Source organism: Micropterus dolomieu, linkage group LG15 (genome assembly GCF_021292245.1).
Source record: "Micropterus dolomieu isolate WLL.071019.BEF.003 ecotype Adirondacks linkage group LG15, ASM2129224v1, whole genome shotgun sequence".
In the NCBI taxonomy this organism is placed as follows: Eukaryota; Metazoa; Chordata; class Actinopteri; order Centrarchiformes; family Centrarchidae; genus Micropterus; species Micropterus dolomieu.
Genome location: NC_060164.1, coordinates 22,538,226 through 22,564,192, shown reverse-complemented (window position 1 = coordinate 22,564,192; position 25,967 = coordinate 22,538,226). Strand labels below are relative to the sequence as shown.

The 25,967-nt window shown below is 39.2% G+C and overlaps 1 protein-coding gene and 1 long non-coding RNA gene across 3 annotated transcripts in view; one reads left to right on the top strand and one right to left on the bottom strand.

Moving 5' to 3' along the window:
* Positions 1-25,967, bottom strand: part of slc8a1b (solute carrier family 8 member 1b) — a 139,527-nt gene continuing 113,560 nt past the window's right edge. For both annotated transcript variants that reach the window (XM_046070540.1, XM_046070541.1), the window contains 4 exons: positions 13,163-13,348; positions 12,774-12,863; positions 8,090-8,193; positions 1-7,807 (listed from right to left, as the gene is read on the bottom strand). In XM_046070540.1, coding sequence (XP_045926496.1) covers positions 7,535-7,807; positions 8,090-8,193; positions 12,774-12,863; positions 13,163-13,348 — 653 coding nt within the window. In that variant the 3' untranslated portion in view covers positions 1-7,534. The remainder of the gene's footprint in view (positions 7,808-8,089; positions 8,194-12,773; positions 12,864-13,162; positions 13,349-25,967) is intronic.
* The window catches only part of LOC123983993, a 17,361-nt gene continuing 4,617 nt past the window's right edge, over positions 13,224-25,967 (top strand). The window contains exon 1 of the long non-coding RNA XR_006828341.1: positions 13,224-13,351. This is a non-coding gene — a long non-coding RNA (uncharacterized LOC123983993). The remainder of the gene's footprint in view (positions 13,352-25,967) is intronic.

The following is a 25,967-nucleotide window of genomic DNA, read 5'->3' as shown; positions in this document are numbered from 1 at the left end:
GTCTCTGAAACAGGGTATCCCAAACTTTATTTTATTGGTTTTATCAGAAGTACCATGGAGAGCAGTCACAGTTAGTGGCAACACACATACAACAACTTTCTATCAGTTGGTGTTCAACAAAAATTAATTAAAAAACAAAAGAAAAGTAACACACACGCACACACAGAGGACAGCGGCAAAAAAACATAAACCAAAACATGAACAAGAAAACAAGAGTAAAATTATCTTCATTATTACCAACAATATAACTGTTGTGGTTATTGTTTCATTTAAAAAAACACACCAAATCAAACTGACAAACATGATATTTCCCGACTATAGCCTGTGAGAGCAAAGAGAAGGACAGAGACAGAAAGAAAGGATGGATAGAGGAAAAAAATGTAGAGGTGGAAAAAGATGTGCTGGAGCAAAGGAAGGATTAAGGAAAGAAAGGGATTTAGAAACCACGAAAAATGACAGACGGTTCTGAATCAGACAGATGGTGACTCAAGTACAGACAAATGATCCTTTGAGAGACTAAGACAGATGGAGACATGTAGGCAGATATATTGTACTTAACTATAGATGTGTACAAGCAGGTATGGAAATACTGTTGAGTCAGTGGGATACACCAGACAGACAGACAAAAGTGACACTGTCTGAGTCATAATCAACAGTGAAAAGACTGACAAAAGTCCATCTGAAACGCCCCTCAATAAGAAACTTAAAAGATGACAGGGCGAAAGATGGAAGGAAAAAAAGAGACAAATAATATAAATCAGCCCGGGAACAAGAAAGAGGATGAGTGAGAAAGAGCAAGGCATCAATAGAGAAATAAGCTTTAAGCAAACTACAACTTATCCAAAAAGGCAATATATGTCATTCTTGAGTGTAGTGAGCATTATTGTTTCCTTTAAATAAATATGTAGAGTTTCTCTACGGTTAGTGTGATGATCATACAGTCCACCTCACTTATAACACTGTACAGTATATACACAATATTATTATTATTTCTTTAATGACAAAATAACCTTTAGATGTACATCCAGTATTCCTCACCCTCTCTCAGAGAATACAGCCACAGTATTAGAAGTAGCAAGCAGTGTCTTTTTTTGTACAAATAACCCATGCAACTCCTGTATAGTTTATTTATTTAAGATACATAACTCCTTTAAGATCTCATCTCCCATTCAATAACAGCAAATATTGCCTTTTTAACCAAAAAAAAATCCCTTAATTAATGAATCAGTAATGTGCAAGTTACTCCAAAACAAAAGACGTTGTCGCCTTTGTTTACATTAAAAACATACTGTTTTTAAGTTCTACATACATTAAAAAAAGTAACTGAACAGAATAAAAGATGAACAGAAAACCTGAATCTGTACAACATTCAAACTATTTTTTGTCAACAACAGGGGAATGGGATACAATTCTCTATATCTATATACAGACATGTTATCATTCATGCACAGTGTCAACAAGTAGCACATCGACATTCCAAAATATGGAAACAGTGGGAGACGTAGGGCAAAAGGGGATTTGGGAAGAAGAGAAGACGGAACAAAAGGATTGCTGCCCATTTGTTTGCTTTTGGCAGCAGAGAGACATAGTAAGAAAGATAGTCAAAGAGGGGGGAAGAGACACAGAGGGACAGATAGACACCATAACAATACACATGCTGGGCAGGAGAAGTCCATTTCAGTCTCACTGACCCAGAAATCAATGTATGGCTGTAACTTCATGTTTTTTTTTCTTTAATGTTCATCATCTTCCTCCTCCTCCTCATCTTCCTTCTCCTCATTCCTCTCTTTATCATCATCCTTTTACATTGTACTTGTTAAATGTTACTTTAAGGTTAGAGAATAGCTCTGGTAATGTTTTTTCCAACAGTACATTAATCGCTGAAGCAACGTCTCAGCATGACGTTGCTCAGCTTGAACCAGCAGGGGTGTATGTCCTTCCATTCGTTCCTTCGTTTGTCTGTCTGTCTGTTTGGTGTTGCATTCAGCTATTCCTCAGTCTGTCAGACAGACAGTCAGTTAAGAAGTGAACGAGGCAACGAAAACACGTAATCTATCTTTACATGAGAAGCAACATCGTTAATGGTTCACAACTGATTCAACACCATTGTATTTTTTTCTACATCAGGTACAACATTATTATTGTGTACATCAGAGTCAAAAAAAACCCAAAATCTGTTGTTGTTGTTTACATCAGAAGCAACTTTGTTAACGTTTTCAACAAAACAACATAGTAGCCATTTCACATAAGCAACAAGAACCAGCGCAATGCTTTTTTTTCCATTTAAAACTCTGCCCAATTCTTCAAACCTTACCACAGAAGAATACAAAAATCTACTGTAGTCTACAGCTAATATTTCTACTTCTTGCGTGCTCTTAGTGTTATATTTACAGCGGTGGCCTGGCTAACCTTTGACCCTTCAAACCTCAGAAGTCCAAACCAAGGTAGGAAGCTAAGTTCAAATGCTATTATGATTCATTGCCTGAAAATGTTGCTTTAGAATAGAAACAACTTTGTTGGGTACTTACAATCATGGTAGCTAAAGCTGGCAAACCTGCTAGTCACAGCTAGTTATTAACCGTGTTTAGCTTCCCACCTTGGTCTAAACCCTGTGCGGCTTTGAACAGCTGTCGTAAATCTGCCATTAGCTTCACGTCAGACTAGCTTTGAAGTCAAGGTAGATACACTGAGAGAGGTGGTGCAACAAAGCCGGTGTAACAAAAGAACTAACTTCCCATCAGTGAAATATGTTAGCTTCTTGAAAATTTGTGCAGCAAACTAATTTGATGCGAACAACTACATTACTGCAAGCTTTTCATTCCTGCACAAACTCACTCTGACAAATTAGGCAGCAGGCACATTTTAAGTAAATCCAACATGATTTAGCAATCTGAAAGATAATTTATACCCTGTTGAAGTTACTCAAAAGTAATGCAAACAGCTTCCACAATGTTATTTCTTTTTTGCGCAAGCTAGCAATAGCTTTTTACAGTGTATAAACCTTTAGCTCCATGCCAGTGAAGAGACAAACGCATACAAATTTAAATAGAAAGATTCTGGGTAGGTTAAAACAACATCAAGGCATTTTTGTCTCTTTTCAGAGTGTTAATGAAATATGAATAATATTTGGTGTTTTAAGAAAGATTAATTGGTTAGAAAACCCTTTACACGTGGTTGGACTGTAAATATTATGTTTCTGATAGAAAGATTTCCCTTTGGCAAAACAGGGGTAAACTGCCACTCCAAGGCCTTCACAAGAGAACAGCTACTCTAATGGAGCCACACATTGTACAGAGTTTGGCAAGTATAAGTAAAATCTCATTTATATTCCATTTTGGCTGTCAAAGTGTATTTTAAAGTTTATACAAATGTTTTAGTGTTGTTATAGCTGTTCTCAATTTGTACAACATTTATTCTGCAAATAACAAGACTGCATACTACAGAGCATTTAGTTTTAGAGTTGTGAGTTTGGATTTCAGTGTGCAAGCCATGTTGCTGGACCTCTGTGTAGCATCATCTACTTAAATTTTCATTCTGTCTTTCTGGAGCGGTAGTCTATTTCAGGCGCATCATTTGATGAATCAGTAGTATGCCAGATTATAAAACCTTTAAAATTGTACATATCTTATCCTCAAGAGACTGTGGATTTGCCAAACTCTTCCAATCCAGGGCTCTGCTCCGCTCGTACTCTCTCACAGGGGTTGAAAGCTGTCTGTGACAAGATTCTTTGCCAAGTTTTAAATGGATTACATCTATCCCAGACTACTTTACAGATGACATTTAAAATACTACTTATAATCTCAATATCAATATCAAGTAAAAAAACACAACATCAGCAGGAAAATTCTGGCCAATTCAGATGCATATAGTATAGTGCCATTCAACAAACTATGGACTTGCCTACATAAACAATATGTTTTGTGAACGTTGAGATCTCTGCTTTTGGCTGAACGCGTTAACAGTCTGAAGTCTAAACCTCTCCGACAGTCGAGGCTTAGAGATTTATAATCTATGCATATTTCAGGACAGGCTTTTGGGACACTTCATTTAACCAAAAACACACATAGAAATAGTTTCAGGATATATTTCTTGACTATTTATGACTGAATCATAAAAGTAGTGTCTGCTGATGTCAGTTTGTTATTTTTGCAGTTTAATGTGGTTCATTTGACTGCTCTAAAAGTTTTGTATTCTAGTGTAGATGATGTTCATGCTCCTGAGAAGCAGGCATTGACACGTTTGCTAGCTTGCCCAGCACTTGACAAGGATTCTCAAACAAGCTTGGCTGTTGTTTGAGAACATGCTTAGTAGCTAGTGTCGTTTGTTTTAAGCCACAATTTTCTAGATGGAAACTAATCAAGCCAGATTTTGGTTCAAAGGTCATTTAGAAGAGGACTGCGACAATGTAAGATCCAATGTCTTCAAACCAATAAAATTACGCTAGAGATAACTTAATTGTAGAACCCATTTTGTCTGTATCATAAAGTGAGCGTAGTTACTTAGTCAGTTATACTTTGAGCTTTAACAAGGCTCTCTGTTGTCATGAATGGTTCACTTTTGATTAGGCTAGATCAGCAAGGTAACTTATGTCAAACAGCTACTGAGCATGAACTGGACAAACACAAGCATCACTCCTGCAGGCTCCTAAAATAGACTAAAGTACAACACAAGTAATAAAGAGCACACAGCAACACTTTGCTTTCCATGATTGTTATATCAGGGAGAAAGGAAACATTTACTTAGGTTTTATTACAGGATTTTTGGCATTAAGCTGGAAAAGTTAACCACATCGTTTTCAATAATTAATAACATCTACTGTTGGATAATTGTGCTGGAATTCTTTAATTCCTGTCTCACCCAGATTCACAGTGATGGCTTTAATGTCGCTGTTCTTTGCACTTTACTTCCATTACTGGCACTAGGTGAAAGCATAATGTGACGGTGTAAATATAAAATCTTTTTGCATACCCAATCAGATAATGATTCTAAATAAAGTATATCATCTCATATTAAACATGATGTTTTTGAAGTGTTAATGTTATGGTAATGAACTATGAACTCTACCATAACAGAGCCACTTGGTTTTCAAGACAGGTTATCCAGAATCACCAATGTAACCCAAATACAGCGTGACTAAACTGAACTCACTTTGTCATACAGGTCCCTGAGGGGCAGTTTCTGGGCTGGGTGTTTTACAACACATATCTTAGCCAATCAAATTTGGTGTGTTAGGATTTAGAAGAAATCTCATTATCCCAATTTAAAAAAACAAAACAATTGACTCTTAACTTCTGTGAGCTTATTAAACAGAGTCTGGCTATCTGAAATTAGATGTATACAGTTTTTACCTGTATCTGTTAGTAAGTCTACTTCTCCACCAACAGCAAATACTTTTGAACCATTCCTTCACCTGATAGGTCTCATGTTAAGACTGCAGACTAGCTGCTGAAGTAAAGTGTCAGTGGTTGATTTCCAATGTCAGCGTGAAGCAGTGAATCACACAGATTACATTATGGTTCTTTATTCAAGTACAAATACTTGCGCTTGAATAAAGAAACAATATAAAGTCAAATGTTCACTGCTTCCTTTGGGTTAAGGCCTTTATGATCCACATGCTTGAAGAGTAGCATATTTAAGAAGTAATAATTAGTAGAGGTGGCCTGGGAAAGAACTTTACATGGATGGTTTAATTTAGATAAGACTGACCGCAATTCAGTCTTTGTAATCAACTGCAAAAGACACCAAGAAAGGTTGAAACATCATCTGACCGAGCACTTTTGATCATTGTTATGCGTTTATCAATATTTAGTAACTCTGGATACTTGGACTGGCAACGTCTGAACTCAATGAAATGTAGTCTTGTTTTTTTCTTCTAAAGCCACAGTGAAACAAAATCCTAACAACTGAGCAGTTGGTGTATGTACTTAAATTAAATAGTTAAATAGCCCCCTGAAGACCAATCTATGTGAAGAATTATAAATCAAGGGTCGGGGTTAGGGATTAGTGGTTGTTTCTTACAAAGCCCTTGAGGATTTTGATTGGTCCACTGACCAGCCAGGGGGAGGAGCTTAAGACACACAGGGATAATGACTGAAGCTGTTTAGTCAACCAAAGAGAAAGCAGTATCCAAGTGAAATAAACGACGACAGAGGCGGTTAAGAACCAAAGAGCCTGTGAGGTTTCACAGACGGCGGTACCTACGTTTTTCAAAGTCTATTGTAATGTTACAATTGACTCGTGGTCCTGGCAGTCTCACCGGTGGAAAACCAGGTAACAGTTAAAAAAATAAATACAACAAAAAACAAACACATGTAAGATTAACCTAGATATTTATGTAATGATAATAGTATCTCTAACAGTTTTAAACGGTAGAGTGGCCATTTTGTCCTTTCAGACCTGGCCTTATTAAAGGTAAAAGCACACTAACCCTTTCTTGATTGAAATTAGACCTTAAATCATTTACATCTACAGTATAAAGCAACAGAGAGCGGGCCCAATCAGGAGCGCATGGCGTAACCAAGACATTCAGAAGGAAAATAGCGGAGCTGTAATGTACGTTCAGCTCTTTGTATATACATTTCTAACCTCAGTGATGTTCAAAACATTTTGCTTCATTGAAAGTGCCCTCCCACTAAAGAGTCTTACTCAGAGTTTCTATAGGCTGGGTCAAAAATACCTCAAATACGAAAGCATATTCCATCTCACGCAGCGATAGCAAAGCGAGAGGTGTTTTTTTTCACAGTACTTGACCATCTTCCCACAACACACGAGCACAGAAACACACAGTCACAAACCAGCACACACACAGTTTGTTGTCATTAAACAGTTGTGGCAATATATCCGGTTTCTTCTGATTGTGTTTTTTTCAGTATCGTCTGGCCATGCATCTACATACTGATACCTTTTCTGTTCCGTGCCTTGTACAACACCTGGATGTGAGAGTAACACTGAAACTGGAGGGGGATTAATGAGATCGCTGTTGTTGAAGCCAAACATCCTCGGAGCTTTGATGGTGCAAAAGTCTGTTAACTTTTGGCATCTTGTCTTGTTAAAACTTTATTTCTGTATAGCTGAACCAGCTGGGCCACATTGCGTGTATTTATTTCTTGCGTGTATATATGTGTTTGAGACTTTGGAGGTTAGTTTTATGTTTTTAAAAGGGGGGAGGTTTACTTGATTGGTTTAGATTTATAGATCAAGACAAAAAGTATTCCTTAGTTTATTCCTTTTTCTGCCATTTTTCCATCTTCCGAGCTAATTCTCTAGCTCTTATGATTTTTCTGTTTTTCGTTGTCCTTCCATGCAGCGGTACATCCTTCCATTCTGTTTTTAGACGCTTTAATGCGTGCTCCATTCCTTTATTTGTGCATCCATCCATTCATCTGTTATTTAATCTATTGCGTAAAGTGAGGGAGTGATAGATCAATGAGACAGCCTTCATTTCCAAAAATCCATCCATTTATCCATCTCCCCTTGGTTTCTTCCTCCATGTTTTCCTTCTGTACCACCCTTCCCTTCATCAACTGCTGTGATCTTAGAAGCCCTGGATGTGGCAGTAGGCCTCCAGTGAGGAGAAGAGGATGTAGAGAAGCCACAGGCTGAAGAACAGCATGGTGGTCAGGACCTTCGCAGTCCTGGGCCCTCCCAGCTCACCACCGATCTCTGGCCGCCGTCGGTACATCAGTGTGGCGACGGCAATAAAGGCAAAGATGGTAAAGAGCGTGACAGAAAAGGCCAGCGTGCCCGGATCTACCCTGAACTCCTCCCCCCTGCTATTGTGGTAGATAGCAGCGATGGACCATGCCACCTGTCAAGCATCAACAGAATCAAACTGAATAACATGACATGCAACAGCATTAAAAATGTACTTTAAAGGTGACAGATGGCTGTGATGCACCATGCTATTGGTAAATCACAAACATCTTTGAAATAAAATCCATCTCTATGCAGCATTAACGAATAGCAATCATAAAATAACATCAGTTATTACACACACGATAGTAATTACTACTACAGCAGTGTGACAAGCACCAATGTATTTACACCAGCTATGAATCACTCAGTTAATCTTTAAATGAGCTGAACTCACCCCGATGCCCAGGAAAACATTGACAGCGTTGGAGCCTGTCACATTACCAATGGATGCGTCTGCATACTGATCCTGGATAGCAGCTACCTTACTGGCAAAGGTATCTGGGCAGAGAACGAAAAGGAGGGAGACAGATCAAATTTGAGCATGCTTTGCATTTTTTTGCAACACATGCCACTCAATGGATGCCTTGCTATACTGTACGTATGGTGGGAACCAAATTCTTGCTGTCTTTCTCTGGCAAGATAAGATTAGGTCATCTGCCGGCACACGTCTCTTAATTTGAATATCTAACAGAGAGACATCAGGGATTTTTCTGTGATTTTGTCAGTTCTTCAACATGAAAAGTAGATGGAGTTTAAAAAAAAGTACAGACTATAGATAGATGAGGCCTTGGAAGAGTCACAGTGCATTGCCCTTCATGACAAAATGTGCTATTCAGTGTAAATTAAGTATTACTGGCTGAATGCTCTACAGTACAAACAGATTTACTCTTACAGTTGATCTCAACCTCAGTCATGTGTGAGTTACAAAAGAACAGCGACAGGACACTCTTGATTAATGCAGAACACTTATAATTATTAATACAGAACATGATGCAAATCCTTTTTTTCACATTTAGACAGGGGACCTTAAATTAGAAACCAAATCTTTAATCCTGTTACAGTGTTCTGTCGCTGGCAGCCAGCACAGGCCAGATTTGGTCCAAGATCAATAATTTACAAGGCTGAATCTCAATTTGCAGGGGCAAACAAATCTTGGCCTGACAACTAATCAGTGTTATGCTGTATAGTCCCAAAATGTTCCCCTGGTTTCATGCTTGCCAAACAGCAGCTCCAAAGGCATTGTCTCCCTTGCAGTACTGAAAGGAGCAGTGGAGACCTTGTCAAATAGGCAACAATAGGCATAAAGACATAGCAAAAAGCCAAATGGTCAGTTAGCACTCCTTTCTCTCGCTAATTTTCTTCTCTTCATTAGTGATTCATGCCCTCTTGCTTATATCTGCCAGATACAATGAGAGGAGATAAAAACAGAAATAGAGAAAAAGAGGAGGAAGGGCTTTCTTGAAGTGGTAGTGGAACTGGCAGAGGAAAAATAGGTAATGGGAGGACCGGAAGGGGATTGATGGGGGGAGAGGCTGTTAGTGGGAGAGTGGGAGAGGCAATGGGCCAAAAAAGAGTCCAGCAAAGATAAATCTCCCCATACACCTTAAGGCTTCAAGGACAGGACTGCTGAGCTTAAGTGTGTTTGTGTGTGTTTGTGTATCAAGGCTCTATTTCTGTCTGCCTGCATGTGTGTGTGCTTTCTGTGTACAGTGCATGCATGTAAACTGTGTGTGTGTTAGTGAATGTTGCCACCTGGGTCCAATCTGATGCCATGCCTCCACCAGCTGGTAAAGGGCGTATGTGTATACCGTTCAAGTGGTCTTTAAGTTCTTGTGTGCCTGATTGAGTGGGTGAGTGCGTAGGTGCCTGCATGTTCGGTAGCGGCGTGTGTTTGTTTGCATGTGGAACAGGTTGCACTCTGCAGCTCCCTCTATGAGAGATTTCCTCCCTGGAGAGTTTTCTGCCCTTTTCTCCTGCCTCTCTGTCAATCAACCAGTCTCTCTCTCTGTCTTTCTACCTCATCCACCCCCTCTACATCCTCTCTCTCCACCTCTCCTCTCTCTCTCTTCTGCTCCATTTTTTACCTCCTGCCTGTCAAAATGGGGTGCACTGATTTGCTCAATGGAGTCTGGCAATATTCCTGCATGTGGACATTTTTACCTGGTGGTGGCGATAGAGGGAAGATCAGGGGAGTCAAGATCAAATAACATTACAATTTATCGTCATGGGACTATGAATATTGACCCTTGGATCAAATTGTTGATCGGGGGGAAACATGAGCAGATGGGGATGCAGGGGGTTACAAAAATTGTTACAGATCATCTTCTTGGGACACTGAATATTCAAAACAAATCGAATGGCAGTTGAGCAGAACTTAAAATAACTTAAAATATCTTGCTCTTGATGAAAGTGCTGGACAACTGACATGGCTCTTAATGGCTTTGTAAGTTGGTGAAGAGAAATGCCCATCAAGAGATTGATGGATTTTGACTGAGGGGGTTTGATCAATTGTGAGAACATGGTCTTCCAAATCCAAAAATGAGACGATTGGCTAATATTCTCTAAATGATTCTATTTGGGTCTGCAACTAATCATTATTTTGATTACTGATCCATCAGTCCATGAAATGAAAGGAAAGAACGTCACAATGTCCCAAACCCTAGGTAGACAACTGGTTAAATTACTAATCATTTCATAATAATTATCTTATTGAGTTAGCTTAATTCCCTCCCTGTTAAGTCAAGTAGACACTATGATTAGTTTGTATGATCATTGGCTGATGTAGTCAGAGTCTCCTTATGTCTCTTTCACCCCTGTTCTCTTCAACCTCCAGAGAGCAGTCTGCTACAAAAAAAAAAAGAGTTGAGATTTTTAATAATATTTTTGGTTTACTCCAATTCTCTGTGGATCAGCTGAAAGGTTTTGTGCCTGGATGACTGGAAAAATCAAGCAATTTACATTTTTGTCTTCCTAAGACTTTAATGCCACTTTGTCATTAATGACCTTAATGCCCCAGAGATCTAGGGGCAATTTTGCCTCAACACATTCTGAAAAGGTCAAATATGCTTTTATGTAATGTCATTGCTGCAGTTTGCTTCTGTTTCTGCCTTAGTCAGTCGTTTTAGTCTTAGTTTGAGTTGAAATATCATATTGATAACACATTGTAATAATAAATGCTCTATAGATGCTTTATTGCTGATGTAACATTTACTGCACAGTACTTTATCTTCCCTATGTAACTATTATCCCCCCCCATTCCCATTGAGTCTCACTGTGCATTTTTCTCAGTTTAAATGTATTTCCTGGCCTTCTGAGGCCAGCATGAAATGATACACAGTATACTTTAAATATACTGGTATGTCATGAATTGATAAGGCTCAGAGGTTTTACCAGAATCCCGAACCAACAACACATTTTAGTTTCTTGAGCTTCTACTTCTCTAACAGCCCACTCTTGTTGTTTTCTTCCTATCTCCTCTACGTTTGTGTGTGTGGGTGGGTGTGTGTTAGCCTGGCTAACTGTGATAAACGAGGTTCATCATCATGGAACCACAGCACTAGGGGTGAGTTTTATTAACTGTTATAGCCACAGAACTTGCAGTCTGTTTCTTTGTGAATGTGTGTGCGTGTGTGTGCGGGCCACGGGAGGTTCTGTTAATAAGGCTGAGAGCCTCAGAAAGGCTGAACCACTTTGTTTCCATTCTGCAGCTCTACACGATGTGTGTATGTGTGTGCATTTCTCAGTTTCAAGCAGCTGTGTGTGAATGTGTTTCTCCATAAAAACTTGCAAAAACTGTTAGTGAACAGTTAGTGTATTTCTTTTCATGTGTGTTATCAAATAATACAATTTCTATATGTGTACATTTATGTTTGTGTGTATGTGTGTCAGTATGTATGTATACATCTGTATGTAATCCATCATCTTATCCCTGAGATCCCTAAATGCAAAACCTATTTCAAGCTTTAACATGTTATTTATGTGTCTATTTGTTACATATCCAGCATTCAGGCATGTGCTGTATGACGGCATGTGTGTTCTCTCTGTGTGTGTGTGTGTGTGTGTAGAAGCAAAAGACCGAGGCAAAGGTTAAAACAAATTTAGCCAGCCGTGGCAGTCGTTGGTCATTCTTCACATTTAGAGGTTGATCCATGCTGCTGTCTGCAGACTGCACTGTTTCCCCTAACTGGCTCATAAAGATACACTGGAGAGACTGAAGGAACTACTGGGTCAGTCATGGTAAAAGGTCCCTCAGCATGACAGCAGGGAAAAACATGAGGTGTGCATACTTTTACCATGTTTTTCTCTGGGTCTTTAACCACTGCACATACTGGAAAATGATGGTCACAGCACAATCATTTTTGATTGCTGCCATGCAGAAAACCTCTTAAAATGTAGTCAAAAGCAAGTGTGTATTAATTAAGTGTATTAAATAATCATCCAAAAATATTTTTGTCAACCAAAACCTTGGTGTCTGGATTAGCAAGGGTAGTTACAAAAACACGTTATTTCTCTTCTCTCAAATTTCTCAACAGTGAGCTACTTTTTAAAAGTTTGTATTGTGCTAAATCGTCTTCCTACACAGATTATATTCTTTTCAGTTTTCTATCATATTCCAGAGCTGTAATGCATTTCTTCCACTTTTTCTGCAGGTGCAACAATGTTCCATTGCCTATTATAACTCCTGTTGATTTTTTTTATGTGATTGTTGTTAGAGCACTAATTTTAATGAGGCCTTTATAACACAGTCATAAATGCAGAGAAACACTGTAAAGTTGTCTCCTTTATATTCCGTATACACACTTAAAGGAACGACATGGGAGGAATAAAGCTTCTAGTAATAAAAACTGAAGCAAGGAATTGAAAATGTCATGGAATACTTCAGGATTTCAGGGTGTTTAAACCTCATAAAGGCCTTTTGAAGCTAAATGTCAAGTGTGGAGAGAGAAAGGTCTTTGATTAAAGCTGGCAGAAAGTCCAATAGCAGGCTTTATAAGATAACAGCGGCAGTGTTGGATCAACATTGGAGCAAACTTCCAGCATATGTATATGATCATATACATACAAATACACACGCTCACCTGGTACAGATGTTCCCAATGCAACAAATACTACTGCTGTGACTGAGTCTTTCAGGCCCACTGTGCAGCCAAAATGAGAGGCCAGGTCACCTGTAATAATAAAGGAATATCCTTATCACCACTATACTTAATACTACTTCTATTACAACATACATTCTAAAAAAAAATTCTAAATATTCTTTACATAGGCCTACAGATACCAGTCACATATTACCTTATGAATATAAAAATAAACCCATTTGAACATTTTATCTGTCACTCACCATACTGTAAATCATTAAACAGGTTATCATGGACATTTCATTCCCAAATATATACACTTTAAAAAGTGTTTGCAAAAATATATTCATGTTAGAATTTCTACTTGGTCCAGTCAGCTGTCATCATACCAATGACGCCAGTGAGCAGTCCAATCATACAGATGGAGACGACGAAGCAGGCCCAGCCGTTCCAGTAATCTGTGGGTGGGACGAAAGCAAACAGAACCTTCCAGAAGACGGTGAGGAAGTGCATGACGTAGTCGAAACATGATGGCAGCTTCTCCTCCCCGCACTCGTCATCGTCATCATCTTCGCCTGGTGAGAAAGAGGGAAGAGAAAGAGAGGTTAAAGAGGAGCACATGACCAGGTTTAAATCCTTCAAATTTCTAATCTGCAAAGGAGTTCTTGAGCAAAATACTGATTATTTACAGGCATGAAAAAAGTTCCTTTTGACTTCACCGGCCTTCTCCTTCCCATGGATAAACCAGTTTACAGAATAATCCTGTCTACAGTAAATGGCAAAAAAGTGAGGTACAGTTGCAGCACTTTTCTGACTGAGTTATAGTGCTGCATGTTAATGAAGAAATACTGATCCCAGCAGAAAGTCATCAAATCCAGTCTCTTCAGACCAGTTGGAGACATGATTATATCAAATGTGTAATATTTTTGACTAGATTCTGGACACATGTTTAAATTGGTGAACCATAATAATCTGAACTCAAATGAATGCACTCTACAACGATCACTCATTAAATAAATTTTATTTGCAGTATTTCCACAATGGAATTGTGAAAAAATGTTTACATGTAATTTACGTAAACATTAGGTGACCAAACTAAATGTTTGCTGGGTAAAATATCAGCTTTTAGATTCATATACAAATACTTTTTCAGGTTGGTATAATGATAGACAGAAAACATGAGAGGATATTAAAACACTTGCAAATAGTTAAATTCTAACATTATGTTTTTGCAAATTGTTTTTTTGCCAATCGGGCAGCACGGTGGCGTAGTGGACAGCACTGTTGCTTCACAGCAAGAAGGTCCCGGGTTCCTCCCATTGTCCAAAGATATGATTGGTGACTCTAAATTGTCCTTACGTGTGAGTGTGACTGGTTGTTTGTCTATGCGTGGCCCTGTGATGGATTGGCAGCCTGTCTAGGGTGTACCCCTCCGCAGGATAAGAGGTTGACGATGGATGGTTTTTGCCAATCTGTTAGCTTAGCTCCCACAGATACCCCCAATAATCTTAAGCATAGTATCAGACTTTCATACTAAAAGCTGATGTTGGACACATTTTGTCTTTCTTTTTTGTTGTTTATCTGACTTAGCACTGCTGGGGGAAAAAACAGCTGATATTATCTGTCCGTGACTGACCAAAGACACCTCTCTCCTTCATTCCAGCAGACAGAAAGATTATAAGCATAAGTCTATAGTGACAGAAATTTAGACAGTGCAACCCATTATTGTATCAGATGTATATAAAACAACAGACTCAATTTGACAGACATCATTTCTCATCGACTTGCAGGTTTGTGTGATGTCAGTCTCAAAGTCCAGTCATTGCCTCAGGACATGGACTATAGTCAACCACGTACTGTTAGGCTTTGCTGTGCTCCTCTGTGTAGTTGGCTGTTGTTCTGCTCCATTTATAAATGAGTCTAATGAATGAATAAACGAGACTACCTGCTGGCTGGTTAAATCCCAGTGAAAGGCATGATCTCCTATTGATTTCACCCGGGTCATTCACTCGCTGCACGCTATTAACCTTCTAAGAGCTAGTGATGCATTCAAATGCTCGAAAAAAATGAAAGAAACACTGTCTGCACCCTAAACTTCCCCTATCCTTCTACTACAGCAACTGTTATCCCTGCTCAAATGTAATTTTATTTATTTAGTTTTTACTGACATATCTCATGCAAAGTAATACATCAAAGTGTTGCAGAAACACTTGATTTTGAGAGTCCAGTGAGAAGAGTTTGTACTTGTTTCTTGTATTATTTACAGTTTTTCCCCCCGATGATGGTTTTTGGGCTTTTCTGTCTGAAAAGAAATGCTACTCCTACATAGTTTTTTAAGTAATTTGGCAACAATCATTATCTAAATATTACTCCCTGTAAAAACAGCAGGCAGCAATTTTAATTGTTTGGATGTAGGTCCTAAATAGGATTTTGATTTTTTTTGATTTTCAATAAATAAATATGTAAACCAGAGGCTCAGAAAAAGACAAACTGAAAACAAGCACCCTTTTACTTCAGTGATGGATAAATTACCTTCTTCTCAAATATGTCATTTGATTCTGAATGCATGAATGCATCAGCCTTGGCAAAACTGTCATAACAGATAATAAAACAGTAAATCGTCTGCAAAAAAGCCCACACAACATTTGAATTGTCCTTAGCTTGACTTCTCAAAACGAGACAGGCAGTTTCCAGAAATGTATCACGGCTGTTTTCACTTTGACTGCTGACCTTCTGTTGTAAGTATAAAGTTACAAGACAGCCTGATATTTAAGTCATTAACCACAAGTCATGAACCAGATCCAGGCTGTGTGTTTTGCCATTACTAAATATTAACATGGCTTAACACAAAGAGTAATGCACTCTCATCAGGCTAATAGTTTCCTCTGGGGTCACGTACCTTGTTTAATCTTATTAAAAATAAATGCTTCTTTTTCAGAGTGAGCACTTGGAGTAAATCTAATCATCAACTATAAATGAACAGTAGAAGGTCAGTGTGGAGAGAAATGGCCTCATCCACTATTATGATTTGGAACACACACACACACACACACACACACACACACACACACACACACACACACACACACACACACACACACACACACACACACAGGCAATGACTCTACCTGAGTTATGTCACTTTTTACTTTCAGCAGCTCTCCTTCCCTCCTACTCAGTCTGTTATGGCTGACTGGAGCCATTTGTCTGCTAATGTTTATATGTGCACTTTTATAGCACTCTTGGTCTCTCTATTTGGTCTCTTTCTTTTAATTTTCCTTGTTCCTGTATGTGTGGCCGTTAATTACGCGGGGGCCCCGAAAGCATCCGTTGGGACTGGCCACATTGGGAGAATAGTAATGTTGTCCAATGACGATAGAGGATCGGAAAAGGTGTCAACGCAGTGGGCTTCAACTGTGAGCTAAACCTGTGTCCACTCCCATATTCAACTTCTGCTGTCATCTCACTGGGTGAGAGTGATGCCCCACCAAGCATCACTGACCATTTGACATTCAGCTGTAGCTCTGTAGCTATATGCTAACTTTCAAAGTGAGGCCATAGCAAGTTAACCAATCAACCTGGCTCCAACAGATTTGCGTTTTCATACTAATATTTTGTTTCGCCACTTACCTCTTGATTAGAAATTTAACTGCTATCTGGATTGTGGTTGCTGGCAATGCTTTTTCAAGACTAGCAGGTGCCACATTTATATATTGATCACTGTTTGTAGGAAGGTGGATGGTACGCACAGGACTTGCATCCTCAGTCCCATGTGTGGTTAGGCAAAAAAAGCACTTGGTAAAGTTCAGTGACAGACCATGGTTTGGGTTAAATTATGTAATTAATAACAAGTGACTGTTGACTTTTCTGATATTTAGACAAGACCACAATCTTTCCCTAACCTGGGGTCAATCCCAGCTGACATTGGGCAAAAGGCGGGGTTCACCCTGGACAGGTCGCCAGTCTATCACACAGCACACAGACACTAAGGGTGCTTTCACACCTGCCTAGTTCGGTTGAATTGCACTAGAGTTCGTTGTCTCCCTTGGTGCGGTTCGTTTGGGCAGGTGTGAATGCAGCAATCGCACTCGGGTGCACACCAAAAGCGGACCAAACAAACGTATCAAGACCTCCCTGAAGAGGTGGTCTTGATACACTTTCAAACGAACTCTGGTGTGGTTCACTTGTGGTGTTAATAGCAAACGATCCAACCACAGGATTTTATGATAGCAGAGAACATAAAACATCTGTGACAGCGATACCACAGTCTACTATAGGCTAATAAGCCCAGAATTACTGCACGTGTCCTGTTTTTACGTTATTATTCATAATAAGCTATGCGGTCGATCTGCGGTCTAACACTAATCATGCTTATAATAAATTATTACTTTGTGAGCTCTTTGCGATACAGATCAGAAGCATTAAAGTGCTGCATAAACTGACTTCTGTCAGTCCCCACGTGGGTCCTGACGATGCAGGATGACAATTGCCAAAGCTGTCCAATCAACAAGTTACCTGGAAGCCCTGGTTATTTCCTTTGTAAAACTGCAGTGTGATCATTTTTTCACTTGGACCAAATGAACCGAACTACAGGTGTGAAAGCACCCTAACAACCACTCACACTCACATGTGTTTGAACTGAAGACCACTGCACCACCGTGCTGCTCACATTTTACAACATTATGTTGTAATTTCTTGGAGACGGGGGTGGGTATAACACATTAAACAACCAGATCCTAAAAAATTGGTATGTTTAAAATCAAGTGTAAAAACACCATAGGTAGAAGCTGTAGTGACTTGCAGTCAACACCAACACTAGTCCGCACGTGTGTTTCAACCTAATAATATATGGTGATATGGTAATCATCTTTGCACAGTTTGTAGGCTTTATACACATATATTCATGTATATATTCATGCTTCAACCCCAATCTCTCTCACACTCTCTCTGTCTCTCCTATATGGCTGATATTGCTATGGTCCTTCATCCCTTCTTACCCATCTGCCTTTATTTCTTTCTTTGCCTGACTGCATACTCTTCTCTCCTCGTCTCTCTATTTCCATGCTCAGTTAGGCGTTATACTGATAAAGTGGTTCTCCAAAAGAATTTCTGTCTTTCTCACTCCCTCTCCGTCTTACGCATTCTTTTCATCCTTGGTCACACTTTGCTGATATAGCCTTTATATAATTGAATATTCCCTGTCACTCTCTTGCTTCATCCCTATAAATCTTCCTCATCTCTCTACAACCTTCTGTCCCTCTCTAAATGCCATTGACAGTCTCCTCACTGTATTGTGTGTGTATGTGTGTGTGTGTGTGTGTGTGTGAGAATATTATTTATTCTGGGCCCAGTCAAAAAAGTAAAAGGACGGATGAAACAAAGTCCCAAGCAACAATAGATGAAACAAAATTACATCTATATGAGTTTTTCATTGGTTGGCATCTCATGCTAATCTGGCAGCTGCTCACTCAGGTTTTTCTATTGAGACACACTAACGTGCTAATGCATCTGACATCAAGAAATACTTAACACACATGCACACCCATATCAGTACACTCTCTCTTGCCCCCCAGAGGTGTTGTGTGATGTGTTTCATCTCTTGCTGCTCACTGAGTGTTCTCATAGGCCAGGCATATCACGTCAGGCTTCATACAGCTAGCCACTGGGGTTGTGTGAAAACATAAATAAACACACATAGACACAGTGAGATCAATAGAAAAGACACACTCTTTTGTGTCACACACACACAGAATACGTACATACTCTGAATCTGAAATTGAGGCAAGAACATCACAAACCCCGTGCACTGTGGGGAATATCACACAAGACAAAGAAAGACAGCCTGTCATTCATCCATACATCTTCAAACGTAGCCACAGTTTGTGCCTCTCGTTAGTGTTTTTTTGACACAGATGATAACATTTGAGTCACAAAAAAAGCTGCTAAAGTTTAAAAAAATAAAAAAATGTCACATTTTGAGAACCCGGCAGATTTTTTAACCTCCCTGCAATTATGAAGACATGTGCGTTGAATGTGAATTTTAACCAATTTCTTTAGATGTCTCTACATTCCTTAACCAAACCATCATACTTCAAAATAACAGTCACTGTCTTTAACACTACTATGACTACTATTATGAATATCACTTGTCTAACTGATTGTGTGTGTGTACATCTGTCAGAACTCATGTTCCACTGGTCCTCCTATCTGTCTTGGACACATACTGAAATACACGACACACACCACAGCATGAAATAAAATCAATAATATAACTATATTATTAAAGCATTTGAATTGCTGATGAGCCAGTCTGGACCTGTTTTGTCTGGCAAGGACTGAAATCTGTGTGACATCCTTGAAAATGCATCGGAATTTACAGTTCATCAGTGAATAAGCCAGTCATCGTGTCTTTTGACAAGTCAATCAGTCAGTCAACAAATCAATTAAATAATCAGCCACTGAGTCAACCTTTCATTGTCATTCACTGTCTGAAGGATGCAAATTACAGTTTGTACACAGCAAGGACAGACAGGTCGTGACGTGAACTGCAGAGGAATGAGAGTAACTGAAAAAGTGTATTGTTTTGCAAATGGCACAACTGTTGCAGTGTGAGAAACACAAAATCCCATCACAAAAGTTAAATGACACTTTGGCAGATGTTCAATTACCGATTAGCAGTAAGAAAGAGAAGAATAACGTCACCCTTATCATTTAAAGAAATCTGATACAGAACATAGTGTCTGGATTTTTCTTCCCTTTGTCTCTGAGTGCTTTTACATCTGTACTTCGGTTCATTTGATCGGACTAAGAGCAAAGAATTATACATTGTAGCATTTTTCAGCCATTTTGGTTCCTTTCACACCACACTTTTTTTTTTGCTCTGGTCCGAATGAGTTAATGAGTTGGGCAAACAAACCAAAATGCAGCAACACAAGTATGTAAATGTATGGCTGCTACCTTGTATGTAGCTTTTTAATATGTTGTGTTTATCTATGGCTGCTACCTTGTATGTAGCTTTTTAATATGTTGTGTTTATCTATGGCTGCTACCTTGTATGTAGCTTTTTAATATGTTGTGTTTATCTATGGCTGCTACCTTGGCCAGGCCAAGTCACTCAGAATCAGAATCAGAAGAAGCTTTATTGCCAAGTAGTGTTTTACACATACAAGGAATTTGCTTTGGTGTTAAGGTGCTACACGCAGACAGACATAGAGCTGACATTGCTCATTGGCCAGATGTGTCTTTGAACATATTTCCTAAACTGCTTTCGCTGTTCTTGTGTGTTTTCAAAGTTGGGACGTAATATGGTCATCAGATTTCTATATGGCTCTGCACCTTCTTATGATGGAGTCTGTCCGCGAGTTGACTGGGGCTATGTTGCTAAGCCCAAACTGTCAAAAAACACTTGACCTCATCCCACAATGCGCAGTGCAGTTGACTACGGCAGCTGGTTTAGTCCAAAAATGTGCAGTTCTTCCAGCAGTTGAGTCTGTTCAGATCACATTCTCATCACAAACAAACCGCTCCAGAAATCATCTGGAAGTGTACCGAGACCACCTCATCAAGGAGGTCTGGGTACGCTTTTTTAGTCCACTTTTGGTGCGTATCTGAGTGCGATTCGCCAAACAAACCGCACCAAGGGGGAAAAGAACTCTAAAGTGATTCAGCCAAACTAAATGAGGCAAGTGTGAAAGCCTCCTTCCATGCCAAAATCATCAAAAGTGGAGGTACGTGCTTTTCACCGACAGCGATGATTTATTCTGGTGATATTATTTGGCCCGAAATCCTCTGACAGACACGACTAATGTCAGCTACAGCAACTTCCATGCTACAAGGCCCTTTCTCTCTATTTGTCTTCGATCAGTGTTTGTCCTTGAGTATACATACACTTCCCTCGGGTGCAGACACACACACACACACACACCAACACAAAAAGACACAAGTCCATAAATAACACACACACAGAGGAGCAGGTGATGAACAACGTGGTGTTGAGTAATTAGAGTTCAGTGGAGTGTGGAGTCAATCTCTTTCAACTACTTTTCTTCCTCACTCTCTGTCCTGACAATTTTCCTTTTCATTGAAAGGTCTTCTAGTATCTTCAACCAAGTCCAGTTGCCCTTGACTTTAACCTTTTTTGGATTCCATGCAACTGTAAACATGGCGACTCTATCTAAAGACATCTGAAGGAAAAAAATACATGACGATGAAAAGTTTCATGTTCAGTTTCATTCATAAAACAATGACAGTAAACATTTGTTGTTGGTGCTGTTGTACTGGGTAGTCAGCCCCTAGTAACTCCTTCACCATGCTATAATTTGTCGTGGTCCAGGGTGTTGTCTACCATGTCTCTCAACCAAGTCTTGGGAGGAATTTATGACTGTCATTGCCTAATGTGACAAAGTGACCATCTTGGTGGACAAATGCATTCAGTCAGTCTGACCCTGGCCAAAAGTGTTTTGTGGTGCTATAACAATGTCATGCCACTTGCATCTTTATTGCTGACAGCCAACAGTCATTATTCACACGACCCACTTGATTTGGCTAACTCAGACTGCTAACTCAGACTAGCTTCAGCTAAACCCCTTTTTAGCGCAGAAAAAGGACGGTTTTCTTCCCTCGTCTCTTAAAGCGTATTCACTTTAGGAAGGGATTGCAGGGGGAATGATTTCAGCAAACAATAACTCCTTTAAAGTACATAAGAGGAAACACTGCATACGATAAAACAGAATGTGCACAACTGCACATTGATGGACACATACACAATCTATCCCTGTCTCTCTCTGTTAGCTTATCTGGGGAAAGTTCTCCATTAGCCACACAACAAACACAAAAAGACACACACAAGGGAAAACAGGTCAGTGTACACACACACACACACACACACACACACACACACAAAACACACAGTACACTGACATTTCAGAGGGCTTTAATGGCTGGCTAAATGCAGGTTTCTTGCTTTGAAATGAATGTCATGGTCTCGGCAGCAGCAGCATTTTGTGTGCATGTGTGTGTTCATACGTGCACGTCAGTGTAAGCGCCAAATTGGTGTTATGATGTGATGACCAGAAGGTTAAGTCTTGCCAGATTTTAAATGCCTTTTCATGGCTGCCGTCTTAATAGAAAAGCTGTTTCAAATCTGCAATCTTCCCCTAATTGAACTGATAAATTGATAAGCAGCAACACATTTTTTTTGCCACATATGAGGCCAAAGTCATTTCTGGCAGGCTTTTAAACATCAAGATCTTGATCTGACATTTCAGACGGGGGGGGGGCAAGGATGAGAGAGACAATGAGAAATTCTAAATGTCTTCGGTCAAGAAGAAGGAATAATTTAGGCTCCTTTAAAATGATTTTAATCTTGATTTTAATCTAATACGTTTGGTTGGAGATAAGAGAGTTAGGCAGGATGATAAAGGGAGGGAGAGTAAGACTGAAGCCAGAAAGAGAGAGAGACGGAGAGAGGGAGAGATGAGATTAGACAAAGCTAGCTTATCAGTGTGTATTAAATCCACCACCGTATCAGTGACAGCCACTCTTGACTTGTTCAACTCCTTCAACCAGCAGTATTTAAAGGGATGAGCTGCCAAGTTACAGCGTGTCTCCATTTGAGTTTATTGTGTAATTGTATTGATATGGGTGCACAGTAAAAAAGGTGCATCAAGTCCACATGACGTGTCAACAACAACAGCACAAGATCTCCTCAAAGAAATGAACGAGATTATTAGTTGTTTTTCATTTTATTTTTTAAGATATTATTACCCTTCATCATAATTATTTTCTTCCTTTATTCAGCCCCCTTTTCTTTTTTTAAATGGTTAATAAGTCACTTTCCATATTAATTTTTTTCTTGCTTTCTCTCTTGCCTTCCTTCCTTTCAGCTAGTTAAGTTTCTCTGTTTGAGATGTTTTATCAGACCAGAAACTCAACCCCCTTATCCCTTATTTTCTCCTCATGGGCTCAACACATTTTTATTCCACAGGAGAAATAATTAATGTTTTTCTATCCTCCTATGTTTGGTAATTAGGTGGTGGAGCATAAAGAGAGAGTGTGGGAGAAATTAAATAAGAGTCGGTGCAGTAAATGGGGCACAGTGAAATAGACTAAAGATTTGATGATGATGGATAAAGCCACATAAAGTCATTTAATCACTTTTATCTTTGTTGATTAAACTGTAATGAGCAAAGATTAGATGGCATAAGTCATGGCGAGTTACATTCATCTTAGTGTACACTGAATAAGGCTTAGTTTGCAATCCGACCACCATCCCTGCTTAAGCTAAGCACAATTGAATTGTCATCTTTGGTGCACATGTCATTAAAAAAAACAAAAATCCCATTATGAGCGTCACGTAGTATTAAGCATCCATATACCGTGGTTTGCTTTAACTGTGATTAATCATGGGGGAAAAAAACACCACAACTTTCTCTTGGAAAAAAATTAGCCTTTTGCTTTCAGGTGTTGCAATGAGGTTATCTGGTTAATAAGTTAGAATTTGTTTCAACTTTTCCAAATTAACTGAGCGGAAAGAGAAAACACTCCAGGGCGTCTTGGTAGTGAAAGGCAGACTATGGGTGAGTGATCACATACAGTGGTGTGAAAAAGTGTTTGCCCCCTTGCTGATTTTTTTTTTTTTTTGCATATTTGTCACATTGAAATGTTTCAGATCATCAAACAAATTGAAATATTAGACAAAGATAACACAAGTAAACACAAAATGCAGTTTTTAATGAAGGTTTTTATTATTAGGGGGGAAAAATCCAAACCTATATGGCCTGTGTGAAAAAGTGATCCGAGAGGTCACAAAAAACCCCACAACAACATCCAAAGAACTGCAGGCTTCACTTGCCTCAGTTAAGGTCAGTGTTCATGATTCCACCATAAGAAAGGGACTGGGCAAAAATGGCCTGCATGGCAGAGTTCCAAGACGTAAACCACTGCTGAGCAAAACGAGAATAAAGGCTTGTCTCAGTTTTGCCAGAAAACATCTTGATCATCCACAAGACTTTTGGGAAAATACTCTGTGGACTGACGAGACAAAAGTTGAACTTTTAGAAGGCGTGTGTCCCGTTACATCTGGCGGAAAAGTAACACAGCATTTGAGAAAAGGAACATCATACCGACAGTAAAATATGGGGGTGGTAGTGTGATGGTCTGGGGCTGTTTTGCTGCTTCAGGACCTGGAAGACTTGCTGTGCTAAATGGAACCATGAATTCTGCTGTCTACCAATAAAATCCTGAAAGAGAATGTCCGGCCATCTGTTCATGACCTCAAGCTGAAGTGCATTTGGGTTCTGCAGCTGGACAATGATCCAAAACACACCAGCAATTCCACTGAATGGCTTAAGATAAACAAAATGAAGACTTTGGAGTGGCCTAGTCAAAGTCCCGAGAGGCTCATTGCCAGTTATCGTCGCAAACTCTTGATTGCAGCTGTTGCTGCTAAGGGTTGTCCAACCAGTTATTAGGTTTAGGGGGCAATCACTTTTTCACAGAGGGCAATGTAGGTTATCTTTGTCTAATATTTCAATTTGTTTGTTGATCTGAAACATTTCAGTGTAACATACATGCAAAAAAATAAGGAAGGGGACAAACACTTTTTCACACCACTGTATGTAAATGATTTCAGACTGACCCCAGCTCCATGCACATCTAAACAAACTTCTATTTCTACATGTTGTCTTTGTTGTTGAGTCCCAATAATGTACTGCATATGCATACTACACACTGTGTACTATATACTCATTTTCATAGTACATAAGAAAATGTATCAGCACACACCTTTTTTATCTTCTGTTCTCTTTCTCATCCTTCCATGCTCTCCTTCCCATTCTCAATAAACAAAGAGAGCAAATAAATGTGCTAGCAATGTGTTTCCATCCTATCAGACGTTCCACAGCTGGATGTCTGTCTACCCAATCAGCTGCCAGTTTGATCTGTAAGCATCCAATCAGGTCTCAAACACTTTGAACTCACCCAATCCAGTCAACTTGAAGTTTAAAGGCCCTGAAAAACCAATGAACCTCCAGTTTGATCTGGTTTTGAATCTGATTTGGCTTGTCGACTTCTTATGTTTGTTGAGTGTGTGAGTGCTACAGTCGAGCCGTTAACAGTTTACAGGCATATCATGGTGAAACCCTGGAATATTAATTTGTTGTGTGATATAATCTAATGAAGCTGTATTAGTGTGTGTGTGTGAGTGTCTAACAGTAAAAACCTGTTCTTTAATGGAAATTGCGTTCACAGCCTTTTTCCTGCTCTTTCTTTAACACACACACACACACACACACACACACACACACACACACACACACACACACAACTCTGTCAGCCTAGACAAGCTAATCCCAGATAAGAGTGAAGCCTTTTCATTAATGGCAACAGCTCACCAACAAAGCCTAGCTGACAGGCTGGCTAACTAAAGCACAAACAAACACACGCACACACCCACACACACAGGATGAAGTTATTTGAAGGCACTAAAGTGATCGAGCAGGCTATAGACAACACTGCAAGAAAATGATAGAAATACAGTTTTAAAGACAGCCGCAGCAGCAAATTGGGTGATTGTCCTACCATGCATTAACATCTGCACTATTTTCATATAAAATAAACATAAAACAATTTTATCCTTTCTATTAATTATTCTACAGGTATATGCAATATAATATAATACTTATAATATAATAATATAATATAATAATAATGTACTTAGTCAGTCTGAACAGTGGGAAATAAGTGAGCTACAATTTTTAGCAAGACGTTTGGCTGATTGGCGCATAATATTCTCAGCATGATGGAACTTTTCATAAATTCTAACATTTGATGGTGTTGTCAGTTACAGTTGTTTAATGTATGTAAACTTGCCACCGTAGGAACACTGGTTACATAACCTTCAAAACAAAGCACAGGTACTACAACAGATATTGTTACTTCCAGACAGAGCCAGGCTAGTTGTTTCCCATTGTTTCCAGTCTTTACACTAAGCTAAACTAACAGGTTGCAGGCTGCAGCTTTATTACTGTACAGATATGAGAGTGGTATTAATCTTAGTAACTCTTGGCAAGAAAATGAATTTGAGTATTTCCCCAAAATGTATTAAGTCAAACCAAGGTATGCAGTTACAGAGGTCAAAAAAGCTTCATATTTGACAAAGGAAGTGATGTTTTGGATTATGGAATGAACAGAAAA